At 40.3% G+C, this 22004-nt stretch overlaps 1 protein-coding gene across 1 annotated transcript in view; it reads left to right on the top strand.

Moving 5' to 3' along the window:
• Positions 1 to 22004, top strand: part of LOC105225830 (protein serrate) — a 72411-nt gene that overhangs the window by 40926 nt on the left and 9481 nt on the right. Inside the window, exons 6-10 of the mRNA XM_049448922.1 lie at positions 2064 to 2197; positions 2854 to 3029; positions 9261 to 9753; positions 16331 to 16912; positions 17240 to 17367. Of these exons, the coding sequence (XP_049304879.1) occupies positions 2064 to 2197; positions 2854 to 3029; positions 9261 to 9753; positions 16331 to 16912; positions 17240 to 17367 (1513 nt within the window). The remainder of the gene's footprint in view (positions 1 to 2063; positions 2198 to 2853; positions 3030 to 9260; positions 9754 to 16330; positions 16913 to 17239; positions 17368 to 22004) is intronic.

Raw genomic sequence — 22004 nt, 5'->3', positions numbered from 1 at the left:
AGAAATTATTTAGAAAACCTGTTTAGATTAGGTTGGATTAGGTTAAGTTACTCTCACTACCTAAGTTGTTCTCACCTCAGCCTTGCAAATTTCTACGTTTTTGCAGCTTTTCTGTAGCCAAAATGTTACCAACGGCTAGGTGTGGACAAAAAAAATTTATAATTAATTTATTCTTCAAACTCTAAGTCCTCCCGCTCAAAAAAATCTCCTTTGGTCCGAATACCCATAAGCTAAAGTCAATTTCCGGAATAGTCTTCAATGCGTGTATCGATTCAGGTTTCATTATTTCGTAGACGTTAATGAGACGCTGTTTTCTCAGGCCCAAATGATCTTTCAAAATGATTTTCACTGATCCTTCTGATATTCCAGCGATGCCAGTAAGATTACACATATGTCACTGACAGTCATACCAACAAAAAAAAATTATTTCTACGAATGGATTTTCGCGCGAAATTTCAAGTAAAAGGTATTACTATTTTTTGTCCACATCCATGGAACTCGATTTTTGTAACGAAGATATCAATTTAAGCCTCAAAACTAAACCAATAAAAATATGTTATGGTTCTTTATTATCTTATCGTTCCTGAAGTCAGCTTTTTCTGGCATAGAAGTAGCTTGTTAATCAATCAATAATACCCCCAAAGTCAGTTGAAACCGCTGTAAGCTTAGATGAAGGTCAGATCTATGAAGGTACAAAGTTTTAGAGCTCGAACTATTATATATATTATTTTTTTTGAAAGTACTGCTCAATTTGCTCAACCAATTTTATGCAAATGCGTTGACACCAGCGCCACCTAGCAAGTCATTAAGGCAAGCGATCTGAATAATAAGCCCAAAAAGCACGCTAATACACTCTTAAACCACTTCAAACAACGTATTTCGCCACAAAAGTAAGGTATTTCCTCTTAATTACGCTTTCATAAAGTTTTAAATACATTTTTTTAGTATTTTGTTATAAAAAATATAAAAAAATCGCATAGTCCCATTCGCCGCCGCATTGTGGCAAGGGTATTAAAAGATAAATCAGTGCAAAGCAGGAAATTTTAAATCAAGCAATATTAAATTATATAAAAGTAGCCGAGCGATAAGAATTTTCGATTTGCCTGCCCGCATGCCGCGCGCTCGGCGTTGCCGCCGTAAATGCCACAACCTTTGCGGTTAATCCTTGCCCAACAAGACGGCGGCACGCAGAACATTAAACATAATAAATCTTTAAAAAGCCATGAACGACGTTGGCACTTGCACATACACACATACACACTCTGATAATATGCAAGTCTGCAGCATGCAAGCAGCATGATGCATAAAGCATGCGGCATGCTGCAGCGTGAGCCATCGCATACCGATCGCCAGAGGCAGATAAATAACTTACAATATTTCGGAGGTCATCCCCAAATGGCCGGCGGCGCGGCGGTTGCGCCGATTTGTAGACATAGTGTTGCATTTCCTTGATGCCCGCAAGAGTTGTTGTTGTTGTCGGCGCGTTGCTTATGCAAGTGTAGCGCGTCAGCCGATCTGCGAAGCGAATGCGCCAAGTGCAAATTTGCGAGATGAGACTGCACTGAGTCAGCGTAACAAAACGCCGCTAAGCGGCATATAGGGCGCGCGGGTGCCTGCAACATTTTGCGATTTGTTGCATGATTCGATTCGTTTGCTCGTTAATTTAGTTGCACGTTAAGATTAATTAATTTTCAACTCATTTAAAGCAAAGCCACTGCGCGGCACTGCTGTTCGTTGCCAGGCCGAACAACCGCGTGTTGTTGCTCTGCGCAATGTTGCACGCATGAAGACATCGTTTAATCGATTTTGTAGCATCTAAGCGCAGTGCGCACGGTGCACAGCTCACTGCGCCAGCACCATTATTAATGGTCTCCTTGGGCCGTCCCTTGTATGTGTGTCGCGTTTGTGGCTTAAGGCTTTCGTTTGAGCGCGCAACGGCCGCGTCTTGGCCTTCAAAGGTGCGCGCGCGCAAGAATCGCATAACTTTGTACGTGTAGCAAATCTTAATTCAACTATTCTCTTTTTATTTAACATGTTCTTCTTTGCTTCTATTTTTCTTGCAGATGTCGTCAGGGCTGGCGTGGACCACTGTGCAACGAGTGCATGGTGTATCCTGGTTGCAAGCACGGTTCGTGTAATGGCAGCGCCTGGAAATGCGTGTGCGATACCAATTGGGGAGGCATACTCTGCGATCAAGGTGAGTACACTATTGTTCACAAACACACACACACGCAAACACAGCACTCGACATGTGTTGCATGTGTTTGCCGTGGCGCTGCAAATTGCCTTGGTCGGCAGCAAAGTTTGTGGCAGAAATCAATGTAAGCAACTGGCAAGTAATGCATTCAATTGCTTGAAAATCCATCTAAATTGCAACGGTGTAGCACAGCAATCATTGCGCCATAGAATGCAACAACAACAACAACAAGCGATGCTGATAGCAAAGAGGAAGGGAACGGAGCTACAGCAAGATATGGCAAATCACACGTTTTAACCGTGGCAATAACGCATGTTGCATATGTTGCATGTGTTGCATGTGCTACATATGCTGACGCGAAAGTCAGCCAGCTGCGCTGCGCATTACAGCCGCAAATGCTGGTTATTAATGTGGTTGTTGTTTCTGTTTTTGTAGTTGTAGTTGTTGCTGACCGTGCAACGATTTGCCATGCAGTTTAATATATCGTTCGCTATCTGTTGCTGCCCCGCCATACTTTCTGCTGCACATGCGCACACACATGCCAGTGCATTGCTGCCGCTGCTTTCTTATTATTACATTTTCTTCATTCTTAATTTATTTATTTTGCTCATTTTCTATTTTTACCTTGCCTCACATCGGCCATGGCGTTGCTGCAGATTTAAATTACTGTGGCACTCATGAACCCTGCATGCACGGCGGTACCTGTGAGAACACCGCACCTGATAAATATCACTGCACTTGCGCCGAGGGTCTGTCCGGCGAACGCTGCGAGATCGTGGAGCAACCGTGTGCGACGCAGCCGTGCAAAAACGGCGGAACCTGCAGGCTCAAAGTGAGTACCAAACAAACTATAACAATAACAACAAGAGATGAACAACAAAAACCGAAAATCAAAATCTTCAAAGTAGTTTTTGTAATAACAGCATATCTGAAATGCGGTCGTGTGTGTTGCCTTATGTGAGGCTTGTAGCGAGTAGTAGTGCTGTTGTTGCAGGATAATAATCCACTTAGTATGCGTATATTTGTAGTTAATACTTTTAAGCTTTTAGGCTTTAACTTATATTGAATGTTTTGTGATATTTAAGTAATGGAAAGATTATTTATGATTACACTGTACACTATATGATTACACTATGAACTATAAAACATGCTACTAATCAGATTACTCATCATTTAAGGACAAGCTCATTTAATTTTTCTGTTTTATTAGCTATATGGCCACAGTTACACATTAGATATTGTACAATTTAATGCAGATTTTAAAAAGTTACAATGATAATTATTATATTATTTGCAGTAGAACTCTAATTCAGATAAGCATAGATACTTAGACTCGTAGAAATCTTTATATATGTACATATAAAAATAATGTGTCACGTTGTTTGTCCACGATGTCCAGTTCGAACCAACTTAGAAGATAGGATAGTTAAAACAATACTTAAATAAAGAATACAGTGAAAGCTCTATTAAATGGACGCCCTATTAATCAGACGTCTTCATATCGAGTACAATCTATTAAGCGGACAACTCTATTAACTGGACAGGCTGGTAGCCAAACATTGAGAAAGCAGCCTGAACTTCATTATTTTTCCAGCGAAGTATGCTTAGTAAGGACAAGAACGCACGATTGGGTCTCATTGGGAAGACGTAGACTAATGCTAAAGACGTTTTGTTTTACATAAAGAGGTCATTACCAACAAACAATGTGAATTTTTTGGCGTTGTATCTTTGGAAGGGGCGCATACCTTCGGACATCCTACCGAACTGGCGGGTGTCGAAGTTAAGCGCCTTTGTAAATATGTATTGGCTACAAAGCGTTTCGCCAATCTGTAAGTCCGAACACGGGTGTTCTTTTCTCAAAGTGTGTGATCTCTGATCAGCCATCTAACCTAACCCTAATCTATCTTTGGAATACATCTAATCTATCAGGTCATAAATATTTTGAATATGAAGCAGCTAAGACAAAACTTCCCAGCTGCTGATTTCCAAATATTTTTTAACTGGACTTGCAACATGAGCCCAGCGGTTGTCAAAATGGAAAATTGTCTAGTGTCTAAACGCGAATACGGAGGGTTTTTCGGTTATAGCTCGCTTCAACTTGATGATGATAATGTTGACAGCATTCTCCATTAATACAGTGTGTTCCAAAGTTAAAACACTAATTCGGTCATATTTTGTATGAAATTTTCGAACTGTGGACGCCAAGTTTTGAGTATTGTTAAAATATTATTCAATAAAAAATACACATTGTTCTATCGGGCAACTCTCCTCTATTCACTAAGCCTAAACTGTCAGCTGTCGATTAGTTTTTTTTTTTTTTGGGTTGTCAACAGTTCACTACTTAAATGGGGGGACACCCTGTATTCAGTACCAATCTTGCGTTAATTTTGGTCACCCTTTAGTGCCCCCCTGTTTTAGGCTCGTAATACAGGTAATACAGCACCACTGATCCCACCAAATACAAAGCATTACTTAGGGTCTCGGATATTCGGCATTGCCGTTGATTTAGCTGGTTGACCAGCCTACACATATAATAGATTTTTTTGTGTTTGGGGTTATCGTAGCAGAATTATTTTTCATAATCGGTCTGTATCCGACGCAAAAATTATTTATTTTTTATAGTTTTCAAGCAGTATTTTTTACATGCAGAATCGCCCTTCAACGTCCATTTATTTCTATTCGTAGGTGCTTCAATTTATGTATACCCAGTTGCTTTGAAACGTGTGAAATGGTTGCTTAAGTGACTCGCAAAGATTCTGCGAGCACTGCTTGGGTTTGGTAATAGTCTTCATGCGCTTATGCTTCCAGTTACTTACCTTCAAACATTTTAGACTTTTCAGAATGATCTTCAACTTTCAAGCCAAAATCAGCGGTATTAAGTCGTGAAAAGCACTTTTGGCTTACTAAAATATAGGAGGATGGAGTCATGTGTAGAGGAGGATGGAGTCATGTGTAGAAGTTCACGCAAGTGAGGAAAGTTCTCTGATCGCCATTCACTTGGGAGTGGCCAGAAACGATTCTTTTGCATATGACTCAAGCAGCTCACGACTTCCGGTCTTTGACCAAGTATCCTCTGGGTAGCCTAAGAACATCCGTTTGGAGGCGAGCTAACGTGAGAAGGCGAAACATCCCCTGCATAGGGTTGTGCGCTGGGTTTGGGACCCGCCACGTAAAAAAACACCCCCAGCGAATATTAACAACAAGCCTCGGATGAGTGACCCCCCTTTTGATGACGACCATGGCAAACGAATAAGGACTACGAATTGAGGCATGCACCTGGAATGTCCGGTCCCTTAATTGGGAAGGTGCCGCTGCCCAGCTGGTTGATGTCCTCGTGAAAAATAAAGGCTGACATCACCGCCGTCCAAGAAATGCGATTGGACCGGGACAAGGACAGAGACGAGTAGGTCCTTGTGACATTTACTACAGTGGCCATATAAAGGAGCGCAAGTTTGGTGTTGGATTCGTGGTGGGAGAGAGACTCCGTCGCCGAGTACTATCATTCACTGCGGTGAATGAACGTCTAGCCACAATCCGCATCAAAGCGAGGTTCTTCAACATATCGCTGATTTGCGCCCACGCCCCGACGGAAGAGAAGGACGATGTGACCAAAGATGCCTTTTATGAGTGCTTGGAGCGCACTTATGAGAGATGCCCCCGCCACGATGTCAAAATCGTGCTTGGCGACTTTAACGCCAGGGTGGGCAAAGAAGGTATCTTTGGCACTACGGTCGGTAAATTCAGCCTCCACGACGAAACATCCCCAAATGGGTTGAGGCTGATCGACTTCGCCGAGGCCCGAAATATGGTTATCTGCAGTACTAGATTCCAGCATAAGAAGATACATCAAGCTACCTGGCTGTCTCCGGATCGAAAAACCACCAACCAGATCGATCATGTTGTGATAGACGGAAGACACGTCTCCAGTGTTTTAGATGTGCGTGCGCTCCGAGGTCCTAACATCGACTCGGACCACTATATTGTTGCAGCCAAAATTCGCACCCGCCTCTGTGCAGCAAAAAACGCACGCCAACAAACACAAGGAAGGTTCGACGTCGAGAAGCTGCAATCACAACAGACAGCCGAACGTTTTTCTACTCGGCTTGCACTCCTGCTCTCTGAGAGCACTCATCAACAATTCGGTATAAGGGAACTGTGGGACGGCATTTCAAACTCCTTACGTACAGCTGCAACCGAAACCATTGGTTTTCGGAAAGTGCAAAAGAACAGCTGGTACGACGAGGAGTGCCGTGTCGCAGCGGAGAGAAAACAGGCTGCCTACCTCGCAACGTTACGATCGACCACAACACGTGCGGGATGGGATAGATACCGAGAGTTGAAGAAGGAAGCGAGACGCATTTGCAGACAGAAGAAGAAAGAGGCCGAAATGCGTGAGTATGAACAGCTCGATAAGCTGGCCGACAGGGGTATGCTCGAAAATTCTACGAAAAGATGCGGCGGCTTACAGAAGGTTTCAAGACCGGAGCATACTCTTGTAGAACCCCCAAAGGTGATCTAGTTACCGATGCCCAGAGCATACTTAAATTATGGAGGGAACACTTCTCTAGCCTGCTGAATGGCAGTGAAAGCACAACACCGGGAGAAGGCGACCCGATTCCCCAATCGATGACGATTGGAGCAGACGTTCCATTACCCGACCATGAAGAAGTTCGAATAGCAATCACCCGCCTGAAGAACAACAAAGCGGCAGGGGCCGATGGATTGCCGGCCGAGCTATTCAAACACGGCGGCGAAGAACTGATAAGGAGCATGCATCAGCTTCTTTGTAAAATATGGTCGGACGAAAGCATGCCCAACGACTGGAATTTAAGTGTGCTATGCCCAATCCATAAAAAAGGAGACCCCACAATCTGCGCCAACTACCGTGGGATAAGCCTCCTCAACATCGCATATAAGGTTCTATCGAGCGTATTGTGTGAAAGATTAAAGCCCACCGTCAACGAACTGATTGGACCTTATCAGTGTGGCTTTAGACCTGGCAAATCAACAACTGACCAGATATTCACCATGCGCCAAATCTTGGAAAAGACCTGTGAAAAGATGATCGACATGCACTACCTCTTCGTCGATTTCAAAGCTGCTTTTAACAGCACGAAAAGGGGCTGCCTTTATGCCGCGATGTCTGAATTTGGTATCCCCGCAAACTGATACGGCTTGTGTAAACTGACGTTGAGCGGCACCAGAAGCTCCGTCAGGATCGGGATGAACCTCTCCGAGCCGTTCGATACCAAACGAGGTTTCAGACAAGGCGACTCCCTATCGTGCGACTTTTTCAATCTGCTGCTGGAGAAAATAGTTCGAGCTGCAGAACTTAATCGAGCGGGTACAATCTCTCTATAAGAGTGTACAGCTGCTGCGTATGCCGATTGATATTGATATCATCGCCTCAACACCCGTGCCGTTAGTTCTGCTTTCTCCAGACTGGACAAGGAAGCAAAAACGAATGGGTCTGGCAGTGAACGAGGGCAAGACGAAATATCTCCTGTCATCAAACAAACAGTCGTCGCACTCGCGACTTGGCACTCACGTCACTGTTGACAGTCATAACTTTGAAGTTGTAGATAATTTCGTCTATCTTGGAACCAGCGTAAACACCACCAACAATGTCAGCCTAGAAATCCAACGCAGGATAACTCTTGCCAACAGGTGCTACTTCGGACTGAGTAGGCAATTGAGAAGCAAAGTCCTCTCTCGACAGACAAAAACCAAACTCTATAAGTCTCTCATAATCCCCGTCTGCTATATGGTGCAGAGGCTTGGACGATGTCAACAGCGGATGAGTCGACGCTGCGAGTTTTCGAGAGAAAAATTCTGCGAAAGATTTATGGTCCTTTGCGCGTTGGCCACGGCGAATATCGCATTCGATGGAACGATGAGCTGTACGAGATATACGACGACATTGACATAGTTCAGCGAATTAAAAGACAGCGGCTACGCTGGCTAGGTCATGTTGTCCGGATGGATGAAAACACTCCAGCTCTGAAAGTATTCGACGCAGTACCCGCCGGGGGAAGCAGAGGAAGAGGAAGACCTCCACTCCGTTGGAAGGACCAAGTGGAGAAGGACCTGGCTTCGCTTGGAATATCCAATTGGCGCCACGTTGCGAAAAGAAGAAACGACTGGCGCGCGGTTGTTAACTCGGCTATAATCGCGTAAGCGGTGTCTACGCCAATTAAGAAGAAGAAGAAGAAAATATAAAGGATCTGGGCTAAGACTTTCTTCATATATAAGTAAAGAAAAAGAACTCCCCAGAAAAAATGTTTTTAGGCACAAATTTAAAAATTTTTGAGAAAAAAAATATTATTGTTTATACTCCAATTGAATGAGTCTCCAATACTGAAAACGACACACATAGACATTGGCTTTTCAACACATGTTCGGAATATTGGAAAAATGGAAACCATCCCTTGGTAAACTTCGCGAATATAGTTATAGAACACGGTTATAAATATTTCAAAGATAAACATAACATATATATATATATATATAGTAAGTATATAAATAATCGAATAATTGTCCTAGAAAGCTAAAAATAATAGTATGTAGAACGAAGTTTGGTCACAGTCGCTAAAAGTACCAATCTACTGCAAAGTTTATTAATTTTAATTTTTTATAAGAGCATGTAAACTAATCTGAGCATATCTCTATATACATATATGTATTTAAGTATGAATATATGTAAGTAAGCAAAGCTGTGAGAAAACGTATCGCCAACACACACACATATATACACCGCAACAGAAATATGCTTAATATGCGATATTAATGTTTATTTGTATGCCATCACGCTGTTTATTACAATTTACTTCATGCACATTGCCTCATTTGCCCACTTCTCAATAACACATTTTCTTGTATTTCTCTTTTCTTTGCAATTTTTTACGATTTTCCGTTGCCATTTCATGCTATGCAATTTCATGGCTGCACTTTACGGTACACAAAAACAACAATCGACACATACGCCGCCTCTACACACATACATATCGTGCAACTGTTAAATCCGCAACAAACTGAACCACCAACCGTTCCGTGCATGGCGCAGGAATCAACACTCCCGAACGTAACAACGTTGCCGACATATCGTGCGATGCGCGGCATGAGCTCGGCAATGGGCAAACCAGTTAGCCGCCGCGAATCACTGCTAGGACTGGCAGGATTAAGCGGCGGCGGCGCGGCAGCCACAACGATACCGACTGGCGCAGGTGGTGGCGGTGGCGGCGGCAGCGCGAGTGGCGGTGCGGGTGATGGACGCGGGAACAGCACGAGCGCCATGAGTGCACTTGCCGCGGCGGCCAAATTGCTGCCAGGCGGCGGCGGAGGTGTCGCTAATCCAGCGCTAGCCACATCCATGCTCATGCAGCTGCAACAGTACCACAGCAACGCCAACAGCGGCAACGGCGGCAGCGGCCCGGGCACCAGCAATCTGCTGCATTCGCCGCATCACTCGATCGGACATCGGGCGCAACAGATACCACCGGTTGGCGAGTACACTTGCGACTGCACGCCCGGCTGGACGGGACCATCATGTGAAATCAGTAAGTATCAGTCTATGTGTATGTCCGAATTGGCAAGCGAAGGCGAACTCCGTGGCGATCGGCGGTTGGGAGTTCGGTGCGCGTGCGCGCATATGCAACATTGCTTTGATTTATGTTTCATACATTTATTCGTGTGGACTTTGCTTTGCTTTTTTGTTGTTGTTTTTTGTTTATTTTTTTTATGTTGTTGCTTTTGTTGTGGCTGAGGCGAGTTATTTTCCTCCGATTAAATTGCATCTATTAGTCGCATTGACTTGAACGATCGGATCGCAAGCGATCGGGTGAACAATCTGTGTCTACGCTCGGTAATTGGGAAAAGTAGCAAAAATTCAGCGCAAACAAAAACCAGAAACATTTTGCGCTTAGGCTCGCTTGTGTGTGTGTATGAATGTGTATGTACAGTCGGTCCATGCCGCGAAATTGAATTAATGTTACAAAATGCCATCTAATGAAAAGCGCGTAATTGCGTTCGAGCTGCATGCTACAAATTGCCGCACAGCCAATGCTGAGTATGCGACGCCTAATAACGCTTGCGAGCATTTGACGCATGCGTAGCGCTTTAATTATGCAAAATTTAAGCGCGTTTATGCGTCCAACTAGTTCGCAACTTTTGTTGCGCTGTTGTTGTTGCTCACATTACTACTAGTTGCCGTCAAACGCTTTTGAGTGCTTAATAATTTACTTCGCGTCTAAGCGCGTCCTCAGCGCGAAGCGCTTTCCTTTCACCACTAGCGTTAGGAGCGGTCGTTCATGACCTGCGTTCGCCGATTAACTGCAATGTTGCATGCCCATTAACAACAACTATGTAGTACAAATCGGCTAACACCTGTTACCATTACTAATCGCATGCTAATGCCTTGCGCCGATTCCATTTCTCGCGCTACCCGCTGCTATTGCCAATCGATTTTTTATTGCCATTCGAAAGCCACATTTAATATGCGCGCTCAACCGACCGAAGACTTAAGCAACAAACTTGCTGCGCTGCCAACTGAAAATTTAGTGTGTTCGATATTTCTTTTGGACACTTTATTCGCGCATTCGTGTCATGAGTGAATGTAGTCGAAAATTTCACATGAAATGTATGTGAAAAGGAAAATTCATTAAAATAAGATTTTAAATGATCTGCGCGCATGCACTTTGCGACGCTGGCGCGCACTTTCGAATTGAATGAATGGCGGTTACTATACAAAACACACACCGAGACGCTGAGTGTGTGTCAGCGAAATGCAAAAGTGACCTGCGCACCGCCACTTATGACTAATTGCCCGGCTAATGTAGTACGTATGCGACCTGTGTAACAATCGCACATGTGACTTTGTCGCACCGCCTTTTCCTCAAGCCTAACACAACCAACAGACAAACATTGCGTTTCTCTTGTTTGACTTGGGTATTTGCTTGAGCGCTTTTATGCATACATCGCTGTGCCCGATGGCGCGCTTGTTGCTTTTGGTTCGGTGGAAATGCATCACTTACAACGCTGAACGTGTCACATGTATGAAATATGTCTACAAACATTACCATTGCAACAGCAACATAACAACAACAACAGCGGTCACATCAAGATAAATCTTAACACATTTTGGTCACTTAAGATTTTTGTCGTGTTGCAAGCTAACAACTTAAGCGTTGTTTAAAGCATATACAAGTATTTTGAGGTGTGATATATTGCCTTGTGATGAGCTGCAAGGAAAATGTGCGTTATGAATAACAAATTATAAGAGATTACACGTGCAAAATTTTCCACAGAAATTGTTCAATGTGTTGCAGGGGCCATTTCCATGACATGCGTTCAGATTTTTATGTTTTTTTACTTTTTTTTAAGTGAATTTGTAGAAAGTATCAACTTTCATGTAAAAAATAATCTAATAATAATATAATTTTTATAAAAATTACCTGAATGCTCTCGAGCGCTCCAAAATGAGGTTTTGTCTTTAAAATCAAGTTTAAAATTGACTAAAATTATTAGCAGTCGAAAGGTCACGCCACTTCCAAAATGTTGTCTTTCTAACTTCATGAACTCTTTATAGACGCCAATTGCAGACAAGCATAATGAAGTATCCCAAAATAACCTAATCTCAACCACCAGCTCACCGAATGATGTAGACTTTAAGGACTTCTGCATATTCTTTATACCACGAAGTTTGTAACACCCAGAAGTAAAAATCGTAGAGCTAAGAAACTACTCAATTTTTGAGATATCGATCTGAAAATTTTCACACATACTTTTCATCTAAGGAAGTTGCTCCTTTATCGGATTTACGATAGCATTTATAAGGAAGTCGAAAAAGTCTTTTCGTATTTCTAATCAAAATTCAACTTATTTTTCTACGCTGAACAGGGTATATTAAGTTTGCCACAAAGTTTGTAACAGCCAGAAGGAAGCGTCGGAGACCCTATAAAGTATATATTTAAATTATCAGTATGTTGAGCTGAGTCGATTTACGATACTAGTCCCTCAGTTTTAAGATATCGTTTTGAAATTTTGTAAACGTTTCTTAAAGAAGCAGCTCATTTGTCGGAACTGTTGATATCGCACCACAGTAACATATAGTTGCCATACAAACCGAATGATCGAAATCAAGTTCTTGTGTGGAAAACTTTTGCATTTGACAAGATATATTAACGAAATTTTGTATAGATTATCTTCTAAGGCAACAATGTAATATCCGAGGAAATAGTTTAGATCGGTTAACTATAGCATATAGCTGCCATACAAACTGAATGATCGGAATCAAATGCTTGAATTGGAAGATTCTTCATTTGATAATATATCTTCACAGAAATTTGGTATGAGTTATTGTTCATAGATTGCCATGTTAATTCGGTCCATTAAATTTTTCATAGACAATTCATTGGGTACCCAAGCATCGAGCTTAGGTGTTAGGTTTCTTAGCGATTTCATGGCTGCTTATGTGACGGTCCTGGCCAGTCCTTTTCATAATTTCAACGACTTTTTCAACGATAGGTCGATCAGAAATTTCCAGAACGGAAGCGAGCGATCCATTGTCGTCTCGGTAAACTTCACAAATTTCATTGGTGGCTTGCGTGGCATTCTTCCCTTTTTTTATAAAAAAATTTCGAAATATAGCGAATTTCTTCATTATATGCAGTCATTTTTGAACATCTGTAACTTTCTTTCAACTTCTCCGAATTTTCTTCGGTTAAATGAAGCTTTAAGTCTCACCTTTCCAACACTATATGGTATGACATAATGTGATTGGTGGCACTGGAGATATACGACTGCAACGACATCTTTTGACAAAATACGAAAACACTTTTTCGACTACCCAATAGCTAGCATGAAATTGTTCAGATCGAACAAATATAGCATAAACTGTCATACAAACTGAAAATCATTATCAAGTCTTTAAAAGGAATTTCTTGTATCTGTTTGTTAAAGCTTCGGCGCAGCTATAGTTAATGTTTTTTCTTGTTCTTGTAAGTATCTGACAGTAGTAAAAGAAGTTCCCACTAACAAATTTCTTAATTACGCTGCTCGTCAATTTCATGCCGATAGTTTAATTATTTTATTGCCATTACCCTCCACTGCCGATTTGCCTTCCAAGTAATTGAAATTTGTTGAATTTCAAACGAAATTAATGAGAATTTAACCTGCCATGTAGCTTATATCACAAATGTCCGTAAATTATTTTTTTCACAACAAAAATAAACACGTTCCCTTTTTTGCGTGTATTTGCCGCATGTAATGCCACAAATCACATGAAAATGTAACATGCTGCTCGCGAGTAGCAAAAAGTGGCAACAAAATGACTACAAAACGACGCGTCTGTTGATTTGACTTTAAAAGCGATTTGTAAGCTTCACAAGTGGGCTGAGCTCAAGCACATAGCTCGAAAGATTCTAACACAAACACACATCGTACTTTTATTTATACATACCTTGCTGTTTTTGTATGAGAGTACATACATATATACACATACTTATCAACCAACTCGGTTCTTCGCTATGCGTATGAGTTTGTGTGTGTGTATGGCTGAGCAAATGAAGCGCACGCAAGCACAAGTTTCAGCTTTCAGCTCTATATATTTATATATTGTATAAATATAAATATATATGAATATATGTGTGTGCGTGCGCTTATGACAAATGAGCGGGTCTTGTCAAGAAGGTGTTAAAAGCATTTTTGCTTCTTCCCGCGTACTTGCGTCTCATTGTTGTATTATTACATTCGTCATTGTTGCTGTTGTTGTTGGTAGTTAGAGTGTGTTTGCAAGTATTTGGTGTGTTTATTCTTCAACGTCGCATTTCCATTGCTTTGATGCTGCATCGCCGTGCGTGCTTTCAGGCCTCTGCCAGTGCTGGGGGCTGTGGCATTCGGCTACAAACGATCGCTGCTCGCATGCTACACTTGCTTTGGCTTGCCTTTAATTCCGCCTTACCTTCAGGTGTTCGCCATGCGCGCTCGGCTTGCCGCTTCAGTTCGTAAACTTTTGTAAGTGGCATTCAATGAGTCTGTAAACACAAACAGCCCTTTGATTTTCTCGATTTGCTCGGGGACACACTGCAAAGTCAAAGGCAGGGGTAAACAACAAAGTCAAATATGATAAATGAAACAATGCTTATAGTATTTGCTCAACGCAAATAAAATGAAAAAGTTTTCGAATTTCTGTATGTTCGGAAATTGCCAGCGATAAAAAGAGAAAATATTGTTACTCGTGCGGTCATGCTAATAAATTGCTCAAATAAAATCAGAAAGTGTAAATTTTGATGCATTTGTGCCCTACACAGTGTCAAATAAAAGTATATGTTCAACTAAGGCTTCGATTAATGAAAAAAGTGAATAAAAAATGTATGCAGACTCATTAATGTTGAGGAATTTACGTAAGTTTTCGTAATTAAACATTTTTACGGCAATTTTGTACACTGTGGAACAAGAAAACCCAAAAAAAAATATTTTTCTTAACTTTTTTACGAGTTAACCGCAATGATGTCATAATAAATTGCAACTAAGAAGTCAAATTTCTTTCTATGAATTATTCTTAAGTGAGTAAAAAGACTGGCACGCTGTTGTAAACTCGACTATAAACGCCTAATAAGATACCTGAATAAAGAAGAAGAAGAGTTTAATATGCCTAGACTCTACTGCAATGACTACCTTGAAAATGGTGAGAAGTATGCCAGAACCTTGACTAAAATTTTTCAATCGTGCTGGAGTCTCTTCTGGTATTGAAATTAGACATCATAGCAGATTTGAGTTCGGACCAGGAAATTTCGGGTCCAAGTGCCTAAGTTTCTATCTTTTTCGGAGTTTTAGCTGAAGCTAACTAATCTCAACCTTTGATTGAAGATCAGAAACTTGAGCTCAAATAACCTCACTTCGCATAAAACGGCATTCAGGAACGTTCCAGTCAAGGTGAATGAGCAGCAATCTTTTTCTTCAGATTTGTTGAGTAGTGTAATCTATACCAAATTTCGTAAAGATACCTTGACAAAAAAAAAATAAAAATTCCATAAAAGAACATGAGTATTGGTCAGTTTATATGGCAGCTGTAGTGATCCGATAACGACGGGTCCGACAAATAAGCAGCTTCACAAAGATATCTCAAAAACTTAAGTTTTACTACGCATATATACAGACAGACAGACATAACTAGATGGATTCAGCTCTGGATGCAGATAACTTAAACACATGTTTAACATCGGAGACACAACATTTCCTTCTGCAAGTTAAAATTTTTTCATAAATAATTTTAGAAGATTAATAAAAATAGAAGCCATTACATTTAGTTACAATTTTCTCAAAATTTGAATGCGTTTCACATTTATGAGCATACGAACATTCCCTCCTTTCATACGCTTGCCCACCAAAATCATTCCCACCAAAGTAGGTTCGTGTCTTGAGTCTTTCGTTGCGCCAACTGCGCACTTGAGTGAATTCCAACAAAATTTGCCTATCACACATCGCAATCGAGAGAGAGCAAAGCATGCTTAATTGTGTAATACTACAAAGGGAAACAAATGTAAACACACGCCTACTTGCGACCACAACAGCGCAGAGACAAAAAATGAATCGGACAACAAAAAGTCTAAACAAATAAAGATAACACAAGGAGCGAGCGACAACACTTCAAATGGCAGAAATAAATAAATAGTAGCGCAAATGCAAACATTCGATTTCCAACAACAGATAAAAGTGTCTCACTGCCGCGATACTTAAGCGCTTGTACCCACATACATGTGTCCTACAACATACGAGTACATGTTTCGATATGCTCGAGGAGCACTTGATTTGCAGCTTCCTAGCTGGCCACAGCGCAGATCTCACGGCTGCCACATCATTCAAGCATCAGCCGATCGCGAGCCGCCGGGCTCGACTGGTCCATCTGCTGGTCATACACAAATCTATGTTTGTACGCTGTTACGTGTGGGCATACACTTACAAAAACAACAGCAATTACAATAACAATAGCAAAGCACATTAATAGACAATGTTGTATCTCCGATTCGCATCAAGCGAATACCACAAAATAGTTATAGAGAAAAATAAAAGAAAATTCCAACTCATGCCTTACTCTATTTCGCTTGTTTGTCCCTTCCACCTCTCCTCCCCGTATAGATATCGACGAGTGTGCTGGCGGTCCCTGCGAACACGGTGGCACTTGCATCGATCTAATCGGCGGCTTTCGCTGTGAATGTCCTCCCGAGTGGACAGGCGATGTATGTCAAATTGATGTAAACGAATGCGAGGTACACTATACAACAACAACAACGAACAGCAACAACCACCACAACAATCATCATCTAAACAATGGCGCTGGAACGTTGGCCGACGCGATTTCATCGGCGACCTCTTCGGCGGCGTTGATTGCCGCCATAAGCGCTGCGTCATCGTCCACAGCTGCCACAGCCGCCGCCAAGGCAGCGCTGCAATCACAGGCCGCATCTGCAGCCAATGCCACGGTCATTAGAGCAGCAGCAGCAGCGCAGGGCGCGACGCAGTCCGGCACAGTGGGCCCGTGCATAAATGCGCAGCAGTGCGTCAACCTGCCCGGCTCCTTTTCGTGCGTGTGCCTCGAGGGCTGGGGTGGGCCGACGTGCGCGCAGAACCTGGACGACTGTGTGGGACAGTGCAAAAACGGCGCGACCTGCATCGATCTGGTGAACGACTATCATTGTGCGTGCGCAACCGGCTTTACAGGTGAGTGGCGTACACTATTAAACACCAATAATTATATCCAATATATGTATATAGAAATATGTGTGCGTGTGTGTAAACATCAAACGTAGCTAATCATAAAGTATGTGGCAAATAATTTGAAAATCCGTCCAATGCCGCGCGCAGCCGCCCGCGGTTATAGACGGGCACCGCGCGTTGCGAGTTGGGCGGCGCAGCAAGCCACTTATTTTTGATTGGCTTTACGCTTTGTTAGAATGATTTGGAATGCTTTCAGTTTTTGTAAATACAATTCCGTTAGCCGTTGAATTACTTTTAATATTTGTCTGCTGATTTCGGTGTGTTTTTTAGGTCGCGACTGTGAGACCGACATAGACGAATGCGCTAACTCGCCGTGTCGCAATGGTGGCGAATGCGTGGACTTGATTGGCAAATTCAAATGTATCTGTCCGCTGGGTTACTCCGGATCGCTATGCGAGGTAAATGAATTTGTTATATAACCGTTATTGTAGCGAAAAACTTAAGTAGGCTGTGAAATTGCAAATATGTCGCGCACTGAGTTGCAAAACGAGCTGGAAGAGCTTATAACAATAGCGTTCGGCATTTGGATTGCGGCAGCAATGACAGCTTGACATATTTTTTAGAAAGATGCGGACGTAAAACAATAAATTGTTGTCGGGAATTCGCTTGTAGCGATGATTGATTACAAGTATTTTTTTCTTAAAAAAAAACCTGTATTTGAAACATGTTTAAAAGCATTTTTTATTATTTTTTTTTATTTTAATCTGTAAGTTTTTCAGACTTTTTGATAATTTTTAAATATTTTTTTTCACGTTTTAAGAATAATATAGTAAAATTCAGCACAATCCATTTCTGGTTTCAATTTGGATTTGTGGAAACCAATGCTCAACAATTATTTTCAACTTTCATTGGTTTTGAAACCCCGTCTTCGATTTTTTATTCCATTTTACATAGAATAACATACATAAATAACAAGTTCAGTATTACATATTTAAAAGTTATTAATCAAAGTTTTCTTCTATAATTTTCATTTGATCATTCTTTTCAGTCCTCAGAAGAACATAAATAGATTTAAGAAAACTTTGAGTAATCCAAAAAAAAAAAATTCAAACACTTTCAGTCTTGGAAGGGCGTAAGTAAGTTTAAGGAAAGTTAACAAAAAGTTATATAATGTTAGAAGGCCGAAAAAACGAATTTTCTAGATTTTTTTCTAAGAAAACTTTCAAATTTATTAAATCAAAGATTAGTACGCATATTATGCTATTTTTTAACTGTATTCTAAGACTTAGTATTAGTAATAATATCTAATTGGAAAGGAACTACAGCTTATGTCTGAGAGCTCCTCTTAAAAAAGACGTTTTGTGGTGGCCACTGTATCTCTGAACTGGATCGTCCGAAATTAGTAAACAAATTCAAGGAATAAGCAAAATAATTTTTTTATCACATTTCCCAAATACAAAATCGATTTTTGAACAAAATTTCAGCTTTAAAATGTTAAAAAAAAAAACATTTTCCGGTGAGAATAAATTTTCGTTTAGTTACTAAAAAATATATTTAAGAAACTCGTGTCCGTTGGTCACGGACACCATTTTGAAAAAAAGCCTGTGAAGTTGCGTGTAACTTAGAAAATATTCACCGAAACGATATGAAATGTGATGAAATTCTAACTTATATAACCTCTTAGGGAAGTTTAGAATAATGTCAAAAACAAACTTTTCATAAACTTCCTAACTTTAGAAGAACTAGAGAAGATTAAATATAGTTTCGACTAATATTTCGAAAACAAATTTCAAAATTTCAGAGAATTTCAATTTAGATAGATATAAGTAGATTAAAGAGATTTCTTCATAATGTCAAAAAAAAAATAATTTTCAGAAAATTTCATAAATTTTTTTGAAAGAAATTAATATTTTGTTCAGCATTCTGCTTTAAAAATTAACTTTGTAAAAAAATTTTGAAAATTTAGCCAAATATTTTTAAAATACTATGTATCAATTCAAAAAAAAAATAAAAAAAAAATAATTTAATAAATAAAAAAAAATAACTAAATATATAGTGTTATGTGTTCACGACGACCATACCCATCTTCATTCACCATCTTCTGTGCTGATGGTAACCAGAATACCCAATTTCGCCTAATTTTCAATTTCGATGCATTTTTGGTTTTGCTAGATGTTAAAATTTTTCGAAATAAGCATATTTGCCAAAATATACATATATATTTTTATAATTTTCAAAAAAAATTAATTAATTAAATTTTTTTCAAAATTTTTAAAAATATATTATTAAGTAATAATCTAATACCATTTCGAATATGTGGGTTAAGTTATACCAAACTTACTTCCTATTTGCACTTTATTAGAGATACATAAATACAATATATATTATTTATCACAGGCCTTAAATTTGTGCTATGCGATTTTAGCAACTAGGCAAATAGTTAAAAACAAAATTCAAAAAAGTTTGGCGCTTAAGTCTTTTGTTTCCTTTTGAGCACTTGAGCTTCACATTTTTCTACTTTTTTTCTGATTCGTTTTCTTCAAATTACTTGCCTTTCGCTTGTAAGCAATTTACCTATCAACACTTCAAACAAACAAAGCCCTAATGAAGTACTCAAACTGAAGTAATGCCATTACTTAAGAGCCAAAAACGCAGCATGGTGCTCCAAACACATACACAACAACATTCTTTCTTTTTACTGTAATCTTTGATAATTCATTGAACACAGCGAAAAGGCATATTTCAAATGCTTGACTATAATTTGTTGCGCGATTTGTCTTCAAGCTCCGCTCAACTCTCCATTGTGTGGCTGGACTTAAGCAAATTAATGCGTTTTAAGTCCAATATATGAGTCACTTGGTTGCCTGCAATTGTGGCGGATTAAGGTCTGCGGCAATTTGAATATCGAAATCTATTGATTTCTCACTGAGTAAGAAAATTCTAGAAAATTTATGAAGAGCCTCAAAGCAATACATTTTCATAGCTGTGTGAAGTTATTTAAACTTTTGTTGTCTAGAGAAGCACACCCGGCGCACATTGCAGCAGAACGCTTTTCCTTTTCCATAAGCCACAGCATCATTCTTACAACTACGAATCTTCTGAGTTCTTATCGACTGCTGCTTGCCGCATCGAAGTATCGAATGACAGTGAAAATCTTTTATTTCCCTCGCATTGCGGCTGGTTATGTACTCCGTTTTGCCTTGTTTTCGTTTTTGTCTAATCAAAGGCACACACACACACGCACACTTGTATAGCATTGAAGCCAACGTTCTGAGCTCCCCAGCACTGGGTCGACTAGGTGTTGCGGATCAATAGCAAACAACGGTTTCTTCGCTATGTCTTCGATTGCCGCAGGTAGCGCCGAAAGCGGAACGGCGGCAGCCCCAGCGCTGCCACACGCCGCAGACTCCTGGCCGCGCTTTGGGTCGGCGCACATTCAACTCCTCACACTTGTGTGCCTGTGTGTGTATGTGCGTGTGTATGTGGTGTGTCTGTCATATGAATTCGATGCTTTAATGCCTTTTAACACTAATCGCATTACGAGCAATCAATTGTGATGAGAATATAAAAATATATAAAACACATGAACGAGTAACGAATACACTCGGCCTGAGTATGGCGAATCAGCCAACCAAATAATCAACTCCAAAGAAAAAAATCGACAAAAACAACAACAAAATAGCAGCAAAAACAAGAGTACACGATGCCATGAAATATTTGTGGCAAGTTTTTTGGGATTTTCTCACGTGTTTGTTACTCGAAGGCAGCTAGCATTGTTGTTAGTGTTGTTGCTAGAAAAGTTTAAACTCACTCGTATTTGTTGTATTGTATAAACGGTATAAATTTGTGCTGCTTTGGTATTTGTTTTCTGATTTTTTATTATTATTTTTTCTGGTTTGCCTTATTTTGTTTTTGTTGTGTGTTTCTTTTAACCGAATTTTAAACTAAAACTCATCATTTTCGGGGTGTTAATGAAATGTGGAGATTTATGCGCATTGAAAGCGGTTTTATGTTTGTCTGATGAACTGGGTCGTCCGGGATTATGGCGGCTTGGCTGGCCAGCCATCCTAGGCTGCCGCAATGGTCGTGGTTCCAGCAGGAAATGAGTATAAATTTTTTAGTTAATGAAAAATACGTCATTAGCCGGCGTAGTGTGTGTGTGTGCATGCAGTTGCTTGGCATTGAATTATTTAAGCTTGCATACATATCGATACACATCGATACATGTGTTTATGTAAATTTATCTTGAGTTAAAGCGGCGTAAATGAAGTTAAGGAATGAAGCACCGCAGCAGTAGTAAGGGTTTTTTGCTTTTTGTTGCCGATTTCTACGGGGCGTTCTCGCATTTAAATGAGCTTGCATTAGTGAATGAATAAGATTTTGCAAGTCGCTCTGCTATTAGTCATTTGCCAGGTGATTTCACTGTGAGTTCGACTTTAATATTTATAGAATTTTTGTAATAAATATATATTTTTATGATGATTGTGTGCATTTTTCTCATAATATCGATAGAATTCGTTAGTTAAGCAGCTATTTACGTATTTTTTTGCACACGTTGTAGTTAATTGCTGCTTTAAGCCGAATGGAAAGTTAACATAACTTGTGTGGAAGTATTTAGCTGAGGGAACTATATTCACTTATGAATTTCAAAAAAAATGTTTATTCATGTAAAAAATGTAAATACATTTTAGAATATTTTTCGAGAATTCGAAGTTAGTCCGAAAAATACTTTCGAAGATATGAGCGTATTTGTAAAATTTGTTTGTAATTAGCTGTCAAAACTTTAAACGTGCTGCCCCCGAAAAGCTGTTTTCAAAGATGGCGGAGAAAATTTCTTCAAGATAACGGTGGCCTCTAATCTTTCACATACTTTGCTCGATAGAACCTTATATGCAATGTTGAGGAGAGTTATCCCACAGTAGTTGGCGCAGATTGTGGGGTGTCCCATTTTGGGCAGAGGACACTTAAATTCCAATTGTCGGGCAAGCTTTCGTCCGTATTTGCATAGCTCGGCCGGCAATCCTTCGGTCTCCACCGCTTTATTATTCTTCAGGCGTGTAATTGCTACTCGAACTTTTTCATGGTCAGGCAATGG

Source organism: Bactrocera dorsalis, chromosome 2, assembly GCF_023373825.1.
Source record: "Bactrocera dorsalis isolate Fly_Bdor chromosome 2, ASM2337382v1, whole genome shotgun sequence".
Classification (NCBI taxonomy): Eukaryota; Metazoa; Arthropoda; class Insecta; order Diptera; family Tephritidae; genus Bactrocera; species Bactrocera dorsalis.
Note: the sequence above shows the minus strand (reverse complement) of the source record. Positions and strands in the feature narration are given on the sequence as shown.